We start from the raw sequence: 12,973 nt of genomic DNA, 5'->3' as shown, positions 1-12,973 counted from the left end.
AAGCTGTCAGATATGATCTATTTCACTCTCTTCAAGCCCAAGGCTTATAATATACTGTACAATATAGTTCTTATTTTAGGCTTTAAAGCTTTCTCATATATTTCTATACTTAGCCTCTGAAGTTGCATGCTTAAATAGGACATAGAATACTAAGTGTTATAAGAACAAAAGAAATTAATTAAAATGTAAATAGTACCCATAAGACAGTTTTTGTTGCATGTGCAGTTTGCTGCTTAGACATTTGGCTTCACATTGTATTTTAAATATGCACTTCACCCTTTCATTGCAAATTCTGGCATCTTTAGCACAGTAATTCAAGTATTGCCCCACTGTATACAATAGTGCATTAAAGGTCTGCAATCTCCTTTCCACCTGTGATTTAATACAGCATTCTCACCTTTTAGATTTCAGCTTTACATCTGGTTAATGTTTCTATATTACCTCATCAGATGAGCAACTCTACCTACCATGAACAGAGAATATATTTCCTTAAAATTAAAGCAAAACAGAAAAAACAAATCTAAGAAAAACCAAATCAAAACACAAAACCGCCCCATGTTTTCCATCTTGTTTAGATTAGTGACACCTTATAGAACACTTAAAAAAATTCCAATCTACTGGCAGCTCCAACAGAAGTCTGCCATTGGCCCCAAGAAGCTCAAGATGTCCATGCAGCCTGGCATTTAATAGCAGCCTCAAGAGCAATAACCACCAGCTTATTCTCATGGGATGGTTCCTAAAACAGTCAGAATGAAGACACCCAAGGCAGGATGAGGAGAAACTAAACATGAGCACAAAAAGCCCTGACTCACCTGCACCAGAGCCTCCTTCATAGCAATCCAGTTTGAGACCCTCCACGCACACTTCAGCACCAGGTAAGGATTTATGTGACCTTTGGACTGGCCATATTCTGTCAAAGGCTCCCACTGGTTCAACTCTTTTGAGCAACTAAGAAAAACAAATGTAGTGTCAATTTTGTTACCAAAAATCCCCCAAAAAACTTCAATAAAAGTGACAATAAATGTTTGTGTATCAGAATATTATCTGCATATTTGTTTGTCTACAAACAGCTTTGCAAGCACTGCAGAAGTTTTATCCAGATGGGAAGACTTTTTTTTATTTATTTATTATCAGTTATAATACAGAAATCTGTGAGCAGGGAAGAGCTGCATTTTGTGTCTCCCAGAACAACCATTTTAAATAGGAAAAACAAATTTTAACTCCAGTCTGTTTCCACCAATAGCAAATTACATTTTTACAGCAATTCAGGCATATCACTTCTGAGGCTCTGTTAAGGGAATACAAAATAGCTTTTTTTATTCCCTCAGGTTTTCTCTGTATCTGAGCTAAGTCCTGAGGTAAGTTTATTCTCATAACTAATGCTTTAAACCAAGAGCAGGGTATTTTGCTTCTATTGCAAGATAAAAGAATTGTTCCACATCAGCCTCCAAGTCTTACCGAATCCAGTGATCTTCCCAGAGCTGGTACTCAGGAAAGATGGAAGGGGAAGCATTGCTCCTTTCGTGCTCTTTTTTAGCCTTCTCCATTGCTTTTTCATAAGTTTCTTGTGCCTAAAGAAAATTCAACCATTCCAGGTTTCCATCTGCTATGTACACAATAACTCAATACTCTTTTATTTTTAAGAACAAGTGATAAGAAAACCTTCACAGACTTGAAAAAAAAAAAGTCGTGTTAAATTCATTCCTGAATATAGCTATTATTTGACAGCTTGACAAATGTCATGAAAATCTGATGGGTGTGCACAAAAATTTCACCTTACTTCAGTATTAAAAGGCCTCAAACTACTACTGTAGACAGCAGAGAAGCCATGGCATTTCCATTTTAGAAGACTGAAGTTAATAATTAATATTCAGAAGTCTTTTCTGCTGACCAGAATATTTATCCTGACAGTAGAAGTACTCAGATAATTACTAAAATCAAGACTGTACCTGTTCAAAAAAGCCATGCTGTTCATAGGCAATGGCAGTTGCTGTCTCTGGGAATTTGCAGCGTTTCTGCCACAGCCCAGCCCACATATCTTCCTCTTGTAACAAAGAGTAGAGCTCAGCAAGGGAATCCAGGATTTCCTGCAAGGTTAGGAACATGTATTTCTCCACAGTTAAGCTGTCTTTATAAAGCATAGTAGGTAGCAAATCCCATGTTCTACACTGAGACAAGCTGAGAGAAACGTGGAAACAGAGAAAGGCCTATAAAACCTATTAAATTTTTTTTTAAACTCTAAAAGGCAAGAAATTAGTAAGAACCATGTACTGAGAACAACACTGCATGACAAAAACATCCTAAGGCTTGTACACTGACTCTTGCCTATCTTCCCTAACACAACAGATCAAATCATAAAAAACCAAAATTTTTAAACAAGTCAATAATACAATAGGACAAGAGGAAACAGCTTCAAGTTGTACCAGGGGAGGTTTAGACTTGATATTATGAAAAATGTCTTTACTGAAAAGGTTGTAAAGCACTGGAACAGGCTGCCCAGGGTAGTGCTAGAGTCACTGTCCTTGGTGGTATTTAAAATACATGTAAAATGTGACACTGGGGACATGGTTTAGTGGAGGATTTGTCAGTGTTAGGTTTTTCTTTTCATATTTCACAAGGCATTTCAATAAATATAACACTACCTGTTGAGGAGGGGTTATGCTTTCCTGCTCATAAAATTCTGTTGTCTGTTTAGGCTTAATCTGCAGACTGAGTCCTTTTTCAAATGCTTGATGTTCCAGCATGAGTGTGGAACGGAACCAGAGGTTGTGAGTTTTCCCCAAGTATTTCAGCACACAAGGTCTGATGGGAATGGGAGGAACACACTGTGACATTGCTTCCACAAAGCAGTTCAGGGCACTTGGCTGGCAATCCCTCTGCACCTGATGGCTTCCACTGCACAAGAAAGGGCTTATTTCACCTGCTAGAGCCTAGAAGAAAAAACACCATATTATCTGTCTATTCAGATTCTTCAATTAGAGTAATCAGATTTAACATCTCTCTAGTACAGGGAACAATGCTTCAATAAGTACATTTCTCTTTGTAAAATGAAAGGCCCTATTTCTTTCAAAAGATGTATTGATACAGGTACACAGCATTCAACAGGCTGAGAATGGCAAACATCTCAAAGCTAGTGAACAAAGTCACCACACAAACACATTTTCCTGGAACAGCAGTCATTTACAAAGAGGAATCTGCAAATGGGAGAGAGAGAGAGGTTCTCACATGTTGCTGTCTGTCAGACAAGATTTTCCAAAGTCGTGAAAATAGCTGTATCCAAGTCTTCTCTGCCAAAGGTGTAGAAATATGACATAACTGAACAAAGGCACTCAGCAACGCTCCCGTCTGGAAACAGACAGATGTACAGAAATAGGAAAATACAATTAATCCTGTGGCAAAACAGTTCAGTTATACAGTTGATTCAGTACTAATACTAATGTCTTTTCAACAAAAATTTAATCCTATTTTCATGTTGATCAAGACTCTGATTCATTACTGCAACCATCAAAAAAAAGAAGGAAAAATGGAAGATGTTGATCATCTTAGGAATCATCAGGTTAATTGGATAGAGCTTCTGCTAGTGTGGAGTTATTTAAACATAGCTTTCAGCTAAATTATTTTCTTAGAAATTATTTAATCATAAGATGCTGATACACATTTTTCATCCTATACCCTGTGTTTGCCATCAGTAGTTTCTGAAATGAATTGTTAAAATATACTTAGAGTGAAGGAGGATGATATTTTATTTTGTAGGAAAGGGATACAGTAACAACTAACAATGAAGTGAAGGCTTAAGCATTTTTTACCATAAGACACTACAGATTATAAGAGATATCTAAATAAGAAAACTCAGCTAAAAAATGAGATATAAAAGGAAAAAAGTGAGATATAAAAAGGAAAAAAAAAACATTTCAGATCAGTTTGAAGTTTCAGGATTAAAGTGGTTTGTCACCAACAACCTGCACCCACCTTCACCTCCCGCAGGGAGTCAAGGAATTTGTCGTGCCGGTTGGTCAGCATGTGCAGCTGGTTGCCAATGTCCTTCTCTGAAAGTTCCTTCGTTTTGGGAGTGCTGGTCTGATCTCCTGGAGCCAATTCAATGTCTATTTCAACATCCTACACAGAAATAAACAACACAGTACGTAAAAATAGGCATCTTCTGTGTACTTTTCCTTGTTTTCCACAATAGAAAACATCCTCCTGATCAATTTATTTCAGACCTCACTGTTTCTGCCCCTTCTCCAGGTTCAAATCTGTAATTGCCTAGAGTGCTGAAGACTAAATGAATGAATGGGAGTTCTGAGAGACCCAAGCACGCTTAAACCGTGGGAGACATGAACAATCATCACTCATTCTCCAAAGGTGTCTGGTGAGAACCTAGGAAGAGCTGAATTCCAACAGAGAGATTGCTTTCTCCATAGCATTTTCCACCAGTTACCTCCTCTTTGGATTCGCTGTTCTCCCTCTCCCGAGGCTCCTGCTTGACGTGAGTGACCATGGCAAAGGCTGCCCTGTCGTGGCTGTCAGCAAGGTTGATGACATTGGTGATGGAGGGCAGCATGGCCCCTTGGCAGCTGGTGCCAATCGTGGTGTTCCTCTCACACACTGCCAACAGCAGCTGCCACGTGGAGAAACAACAAGAGTTTTTGAACATATATTTTACTGCAGAACTTCAAAGAAAATATCACTATGGGTTAATATTTTAAAACAAGATAAAGTTGCAATAGTAAGTTTAAGGCCTATTTATCGCCTTTATTAATAGAATCTCCTAGGCCTAAAGGCTGGGAGATTCTATTAATTTTGTACTTTTTAACACATGTATTAAGTGCCCTCAATCTGCTAATAAATACAGACTTTTTCACCTTAAAATGGATGTTCACAGATACCTTAAATTCATGCTTTAATATGTAAATTGTTAAAATAAAAGGTTTTGTCCCATTTTATTTTAAATAACCTAGGCAAAGATGCAATTTCATTTCAATGCAATCCCACCTAACAGCTGTCATACTGTTAGGAAACATTCCAGCTTTAACAGTTTTCTTGGAACCTTCTCCTATAAAAATTCTTGGGTTTTTTTCCACAGTCATTATCAATTGCAAGAGACTGTTTTCCTTAAGAAGTATTAACCTGGTCATTATTTGGCAGGGAAAACAGATTTAAACATTTATATAAAGCCACTTCCCAAGCATCAGCATTTCACTGTATAGCTTTTTTAAGCACCACAGGAGCTGAGGCAGCAGACTTGGTATTTTCAGCTTTGATACAGACAATACACTCTACAGAACACACACCACACAGTGCCTTTACACCCAACAAGAAAAAATAAGGAATAAAACACTTATCTAATTGCATGTAACTGATACAAGCAGTTTCCCTACCTCGATGCACTGCTTTATCCAGAAGTGATTTCCCATTGCTTCCCAGTTCTGGGAGCAGGTCACATACAGCAAGCGCTCGTACACGCGGCGTTTCATGGAATTGTCAAAGACCTCAAAGAACTTGGCTCGGATGAGTGGCTGGGCACAGCGCAAACCAGAGAGAAAAGCTGGCTCCAGTTTAGCTGTAAGTTCACTCCCAGAAAGGTTCTCATCCCTAAAATGAATAGAGATTAAACAACAGAGCCATTAGAAAGAGAAGACTCCTAGGTTTTGTATAATGGACTAAAAGCTCCAAGAAATTACATTCTGTAGAACCACACATGTGGCAAATATCCAGGTGCAGTTTTTGAGAGAAACAGCAAAGAAAACTTTGCTGCTTGTTGTAAAACTGCCCAGAAATATCAGAAATACTCTTTCAGGATAAAACCTTATCATAAGTGTGAAATACTGAGCTACATCTGTATGCTGTTTGAAATGACAAATGGTATTGATTGATAAAACTTTGAGCACCATGTGCACACCAAAGTTTTGCACAGTGAACCAGCAGAGTACAGCAGCAAAGTGACTGCAAAATAATGTGAAGCAGCAGCACATCATTAAATACCTGGCATTTGTCGATAAGGTGACTATTTAATTATTTCATTGTGATTCAAATCTTCAAGTCTACCTAGAAAAAGTTACTCTCCTGAAAGTGTAATTTACAATTAAGTTTCAAGGGAAAATAATCTTTAGCATCCTATGAATGTGAAAAGACAGATCTTAGCTATAACCACAGTCAGCTACAAGGATGCTTTGGTATCTTGGGAAAAGAAGAAGTTGGGGTGGAGGTATTTCATCAGTGCCAAAAATAAAAATCCTTACTAAGGAATTCCTGCTTTCAAAATGCATTCCATAAATATGCACTGTGGTCTCAGTAGAGTGAATTGATTTTGCATTTTAGGAAAAAAAAAATCCCTTAATTCAGACTAAAAGGATTGATGACATGTTATAAAGTTCATATATGGTACAAATTATGAACCAATAAGCTGCAATAAATGATTAATTGCTATAATTACCTATAGACATAGTTAACAAGGTCTAAGAACTGAGCATTTAATTCAAGGTCTTCTGGAAAACGCTTTTCAATGTAAGTCATCATTTTCACCAGTAAAATGGACTTCTCCCGGAGAGTAGGTGTCTGTGGTAAAAGAACACATGATTAATTTTGTCAATTCATCTTAAAACATGCAGAGAACTAGCACATTCAAATTACAACTCAGCCATTCTCTACAAGACTCTGCTTCTAAAGTACTGAAAAAGAGCTTGGTAGGTCATAGTTCTTAAAAATAAAAATAGCTCAAGCACTCATCCTTTTAATATATGCTGGAGAATTTTAAAATTGTGACTAAAAATAAGTTTAAGTTGTTCAGGGATTAAAAAATTCTGATATATATTATAAAAAGTGTAGGTCCTTTTGTACAGCACTAGGCTGTAAAGAGCTCAAGTCTTAACAAAAATATGGCAGATCGAGGAGGCCACAAAATGTTAAAGAGTAGCACAATTTATACCAGCATTAGTCATCTTCCCCCTGAAGAGTCTTTCTATCCAGGTTAATGTGAAGTGTATTTTAAAACTTTAAAGGAAGTTCTCCACAAAGCAGCATTTGAGATCAAACATCAAATATAAGCCTATAAAATGTCAAGTATCTATAGCTGCAGCTATTTTCACAGGGAATTAAAATAGTCTAAATACCATCAAGGACATCTAAACATATATAACAGATCATTACAAACCTCATTGTCAAAACTGATGAATTATATTGGCTAACCATAATTATTTAGTATTTGAGAGCAATAATGACTTCTTCTACTCAATTTACCTGATTAGCTGCCATTGGGGAATTGTTCTTCACCCACTCCTCCACTATTTTTACCACTGCACGAAGAATTTTGGCATCAGTGGATTTTTCAATGAGAGATGTTAGAATAGCTTGTATAAAATTTTTCCTCATTTCCATGCTCATCACAGCCAGGCGAGTTTTCACAAGATCCAGACTCAGCATTACCAGTTCACTTGTACCTGCTATGGATGCAAAAAAAGGGTTAGAGTTGTGTATTCACCTATGAACCACCTAGGAAAAAAATTTCCAGATAAGATGCTGTAATTTTAAAAAAATCAGCATCATCTGTTGCCTGGAAATACATCTCCAGAGATGTGTTCAGAATTACTACTTTACATTCCTACACAACTAAGGCACAACCCAAGGGCAGCTTGGATGGGCCTTTAGCAACTGTCCAGTGGAAGGTGCCCCTGCCCATGGCAAGGGGTTGGAATTAGATGATCTTTAAGGTTCCTTCTAACCCAAATTATTCTATGATTCTGTGACTTCTTTCAAAATCAAATCCATTCAAAATCCTAAAGGCAAGCCTGTTTTTTCCTTTCTGCAGATCTTTAGTAGAAGGCATTACAGACCCCTAATACTGAAAAACTACAATTAACTTTGTGAAAGAAATTGTCTGTGATGCAGCTAATTCTCTAATTCTGTTCAGTTAATTTCCTGACTTGTTTATCAATGAAGTTTAATAATTTTCCAATTGTTTCTCAGCGTTAATAAAATTTACAATGTTCTCAAAAATTAAATTAAGTATGGGCTGGAAATCTAACAGCAACAATTATTTCAAAGTTTACTTCAGTAGCTTATTCATTAGTAAATTACAAGGCCCTTTACCAGCACTGAGTTTTCTTCTACAAGAACATCTAATTTTTTCTAAATCATTTGACAACAGACAGCATTATACTGACTGAAAGAGATGCCAAAGCATCCACTTCAACAAGTTAATTCAAACACATTTGTTCTAATATTATAAAATAGGAAGGAGTAAAAAAAACAGTGAAAGCACAAAGCAATAAAAAAAAATTCAGCCCCTCTCCCCTCAACCCTCTAAAGCTTTGAAGAATTTCAGTACTTCTATTTATGCAGCAGCTCAGCAAATGTTTCACTAACCCTTCACTGAAAAGGCTGGGCTAATAATGAAATTCATATATTAAGCTGGTAACTGGAACTCATAAGTGCATTTCTAGCTCTCAATACTTTGGGGTAGCACTACTCACTAAGGCTGAAGTATTTTTCAACAAGTTATAATGCACACAAACCCTGCAGAGTCATTTGAATCCCTTTGGGATGAAGATATTCTAACACTTTCTAACACTTCTAATCACTAACAGACTGTACAAGGTAATACCTGTGTTTGCTTCTGCTGCTCCTGCTGTTGCCTGTGGGTTCAGGTGTTCCCTGACCATCTTCTGCAGGGACCTCATGAAAACTGAGATCAGCCTGTCAATGTAGCTGGGGTTGTTGCTGCATGCAGATTTCAGAATCATCAGAGTCCCTAGAGATAAAAACAAGGCTTCAGGAATTGAAACTTCTCTTGGGCATGACCTGAGTAAGGTACAGATGCCATGAAAGAAGGATGGGACTACCCAGGTTACAAACATTAGAAATCTGGAGAGATTTGGAGAAAAAATTCAGTCTCAATTTCAGTCTCAACTTTAATTTTGCACTAAAAAAGTATTTCAAAGTTTTGTATATAAGTGTGTGATGAACAGCAAGGGGGAAAAGGGAGGACAGGAAGAAAGAGATTGAGAACAAATATTTCCAAGACCTTAAAAAAAGCAACTACTCCCGATATTGCACATTTATTTTAGTAGCAAAAAGTAGAAAAACTTTTAAATTAGCAAGCCCAGGTTTAGTAATTAAGAAATCATAACTTGGGTTTTCTAACCTAGAGACTTTATAAAAAAGTTTAATAAGTCAATTTCTGTGGATTGAAGAAGTTAACTCAGGTTGACTACTTCACCCTTAAAAAAAAAAAAGCACACACATCCTGTAAAATTATACCTACTAAAAAAAAACTACTGCAACTTTCTAACTCAATGTACCTACACAGCATATCTATAGAAGCATGCTCTGGTCATTGAATGGCTCCTGCCAAAGTTTTGATTTCTTTTTCTGATCAGATGGGCACAAAATTTGGCCCACAAAGCTCAGCCTCTGAGGCACAGAATTACTACAAAATGCACCTCCTGACAGCTTGATTGTGGTGCTGCTTTTAAGGGAGCTCTGGACAAAATGTAAGAAACATCTTTCATGGTTAGTTTGATGTAAAGTACCTCCTGACATCTGACAAATAGGCAATTCCCAAGGTAAAATTACAGCCATCTACACAGCTCACAGAATACAACAGTGAAGGACATTTGCCATTTAAATCAGCAGGTTTTCCAACATTGTACAATTTCAGGTCTGTATTACCAACACAACCAGTTCTGGGCCAAACTCTATTATTCCTATATATCTCTGTCATTCTATTATGTAGCTGAGTTGTCTAGCAGTTCAGTAAGTACAAAAAAAAAACCAAGAAAAGAAAAACATTTCAGCTCTTCAGAATGGCCTATGCTACAAATTCAGATTTTGTCACTCAAAAAAATAGTATTTTTGTAATTTTTTGATTACTGAGAGTTTAAGATCTATAAATACATAAATCTTAATACAGTACCTAAATCAGCTAATAAATGAGGCTTAAAAAATTAAAAATAAAGGCAGGAACATATAAGACTCTACAGAGATTCCCTAAACTGTTCTGTCCTATCTCAGAGGACCTGCAGGATTTGGTTTTTTTCCATGTAAGGAGGTGCCAGTAACTTTTACTATATTTTTTGGCTAATATCAATACTGCACCTATGTACTTTGAATACAAAAAGCTTCCACCTAGCAGATCTACAGCTCCCCACCTCCAAAAATTGTTCCCAAGTCACTTCAGGGAGCAGACAGAACACAATGAACCCCCCTCCATTCCCTTCCTTCACAGACATGATATCCCAAGCCAATCTCTCAAGCTTGAAATGCTTCCCACAGCTTCCACTGCATCAGATCAGATTTATGGAAAAGGAAACTTGTGACAAAAACAGGACTCATTCAGGGGCATTCCCACAGAGCTGCCAGGGGTGTGGGACACCTACCAAAGAGCTGGGAAGGGTTGGCATTGGTGGCTTTTTCATAATTAGTCAGTCCTTCATAAATAACCTTCCCAACTGCAGCATAAAGGCACTCCAGCTCTTCGTACTTGGAAGCCACACTTGAGGTACCTGCAGAGTTCAGAGATGTGTTTAGTTTTGGTAACACTACCCACAGAACAGGCAAAGAACAGCTACACTGTCAATGTACAGTCACTAAAACATCACTGCACTCTTACACTGTCAACAATCTAAGGTGACATAGGCAGATCCTTCATTTACATAAAGCTTTTTATTATACCAGTATGTCTTTGATAATTTACTTCTTCTGAGTAACTCAATTTGATGAGCAGTCTTTAAATCATTACTGATTTACTTTTTTCCAAGAAAATATTTTCTAAATTAGCTTCTATTAAGACAGAGTGTATTACTTATTGCCTTTTTTAACTTTATCTCTCTTCTTTGTTTCAGCAAAATAGCAAAACTTAATAACTAAAAAATTGCACTTCTGAAGCTGAAAAATTCTAATTGCAAAAATACATTAAATTTATAGCATGCATTTCTTGAACTAAAGTTATGACAGCCACAGGTTATTAAGTTTTTATGTCAATGGATAATGACGTATTCCACATGATTACTTCTTTCAGCTTTTCCTTTTTTAATCAGAGGTTGAAAGTATAAGCTAAAATGGACCATTAAATGCAGGAATCATAAAACAGTATATTAGCACATTCCAAAGAGTGCCTTCATCTCACCCCTCAACCACTTAAGTAATGCAGCAATAAAGGATAAAAGGAGGGAGAAAACACCACTCACTTGGTTCTGTGGGGAAAATTCCCATCAAGCGAGACAGCAAACTGTGGACAGCCCTCAAAACCTTGGTGTTGCCACAGGTCATACAGGCTGCTACCCCTCTTTGGAGGGGCTTGAAGCTGCTCAGGATAGCAGGGGGCTGTAGCACAGTCAGCAGGAAGCTTAAGACCTCTAAGCCAGTGCAAATGTTGGCAAAGTTGGCCTGATTGGGCTGTTCCTAAAGAGAAAGCACACAAAAAGGCAGTGAGTAAGAGTAAACAGGAATTACAGAAATTACTAAACTCAGATTAAATCTGTTAAAACCTACTAAGAAAAACTCCCAAAAATAAATAAACCACACCAACCAGTCAGTACTGCAGCTCTACAAATTATAACCACTTCTGCAATTCACAAACTTAACTTATTTATTTCACTACAAAGAAAATATTAGTACTGTAAAAATTTATATCCAGATATGAGTGGTACTCAATCATCCCACATCCCAGGGAAGCCTAAAGGCCTACAGGACCAGAATGTTACCTACCACAGTCATGAGCAGCTTATCAAACCACTGCAACTTCAGCTCTGACTTGGGCCACATGTCTGGCCTCAAAGCTGTTTTCAGAAGGTTGACACAGCGTCGAGACAGCAACTCCCCAGGGGATCCAGCAGTGTTGGAGTTGTCATTTACCTAGCAATTAATCAGAGTTAACAAAATGACACCCTTTTGGAACCAAGTCATTAATTTATTATTCATTCCATGCAAGCATGTAATTTCTTATTTCTGAAATGGATGAGCTTAAGTAGTTTTATCAGTACAGTCACACAGCATTTAATGCACAAAAAGCTGACAACTAATAGTAAACACCAGAACTGGTGTCTAAATTGCTAGCTAATTAACCCAAATCACCCATCAAAGGTGTATTTAAACAAAAGTTTCATGCTATCCTTTATTACTACAATTCTGAACATACTCAAGATGGTTAATCTTTACTGTTTGCAAGGTATCCATAAACATGTGCAGTTCTTCACTCAATTCATTTTTATACTTAAGAGCACATCTATTTTGTGCAATGGACTGTGGGATATAAAATCCCATTCAACTTACCAGCTGAGTCTGCTGCAGGAGCAGAAGTCATAAAATTTGTCAGCCTGGAGGTACACCCAGATAATTTTTTCCATTCTAGAACAGTTAACTCCCTCCAAATTTGGTGAAAAACTTTAGCTTTACATGCTGCAGGAAAGTAATTCCATCTATAGGATTTTGAAAATAAAACTACAATCATTACCCCTAGATACAGTCATTCCCTATAAAACTCTAAATATTTTGGGAAAAAGTATTCTTGACATTTAACCTAGGCAATAGAACAAGCATACATTGCAGCATCACCCAAAAATGTAAATTAATTATGAAAAAGCACAGAAACATTAGAATAATCCAAGCCTAAAAGGACCTGTGTGAAAAGAGGGGTTTATAGGTTTAGCTGCTACTCCACACTGGTATCTGCATATCAGAATAACCACAGTACCTGGCAAGCAATTCTGATCAGGAAATTCACAACAGTGTCTGTGTGCTGCTTGTCAATGGGCTTGGCAAGGAGGGCATCAGCTCCTGGCAGGGACTGGCTCCGTCCAAACACCTGCATGCACACAAAACACAAAAGCCATCAGCCAGACTGAAGGAGGAAAACAACAAGAACAGATTTAAAACACTTGCAAAAGCTAAAACCAATTCAAATTAGGGAGTTTGGAGTCATGTGGAAAAAACAATTACACTACTTAGAGTCTCTGAACAAATCCTGATTTTCTCTTAC

The 12,973-nt window shown here is 37.3% G+C and overlaps 1 protein-coding gene across 3 annotated transcripts in view; it reads right to left on the bottom strand.

Moving 5' to 3' along the window:
* The window catches only part of TRRAP (transformation/transcription domain associated protein), a 75,094-nt gene that overhangs the window by 27,112 nt on the left and 35,009 nt on the right, over positions 1–12,973 (bottom strand). For all 3 annotated transcript variants that reach the window (XM_054271234.1, XM_054271235.1, XM_054271236.1), the window contains exons 42-56: positions 12,689–12,799; positions 11,704–11,850; positions 11,184–11,397; positions 10,374–10,499; positions 8,600–8,746; positions 7,237–7,439; positions 6,434–6,555; positions 5,379–5,592; positions 4,439–4,618; positions 3,970–4,116; positions 3,226–3,345; positions 2,643–2,930; positions 1,950–2,087; positions 1,459–1,571; positions 813–948 (exon numbers count right to left, since the gene is read on the bottom strand). In XM_054271234.1, coding sequence (XP_054127209.1) covers positions 813–948; positions 1,459–1,571; positions 1,950–2,087; positions 2,643–2,930; positions 3,226–3,345; positions 3,970–4,116; positions 4,439–4,618; positions 5,379–5,592; positions 6,434–6,555; positions 7,237–7,439; positions 8,600–8,746; positions 10,374–10,499; positions 11,184–11,397; positions 11,704–11,850; positions 12,689–12,799 — 2,406 coding nt within the window. The remainder of the gene's footprint in view (positions 1–812; positions 949–1,458; positions 1,572–1,949; positions 2,088–2,642; positions 2,931–3,225; positions 3,346–3,969; positions 4,117–4,438; positions 4,619–5,378; positions 5,593–6,433; positions 6,556–7,236; positions 7,440–8,599; positions 8,747–10,373; positions 10,500–11,183; positions 11,398–11,703; positions 11,851–12,688; positions 12,800–12,973) is intronic.

This window comes from Melozone crissalis, unplaced genomic scaffold (assembly GCF_028551555.1).
Source record: "Melozone crissalis strain CALT ecotype California unplaced genomic scaffold, PUWL_Pcris_2 ptg000012l_1, whole genome shotgun sequence".
In the NCBI taxonomy this organism is placed as follows: domain Eukaryota; kingdom Metazoa; phylum Chordata; class Aves; order Passeriformes; family Passerellidae; genus Melozone; species Melozone crissalis.
Note: the sequence above shows the minus strand (reverse complement) of the source record. Positions and strands in the feature narration are given on the sequence as shown.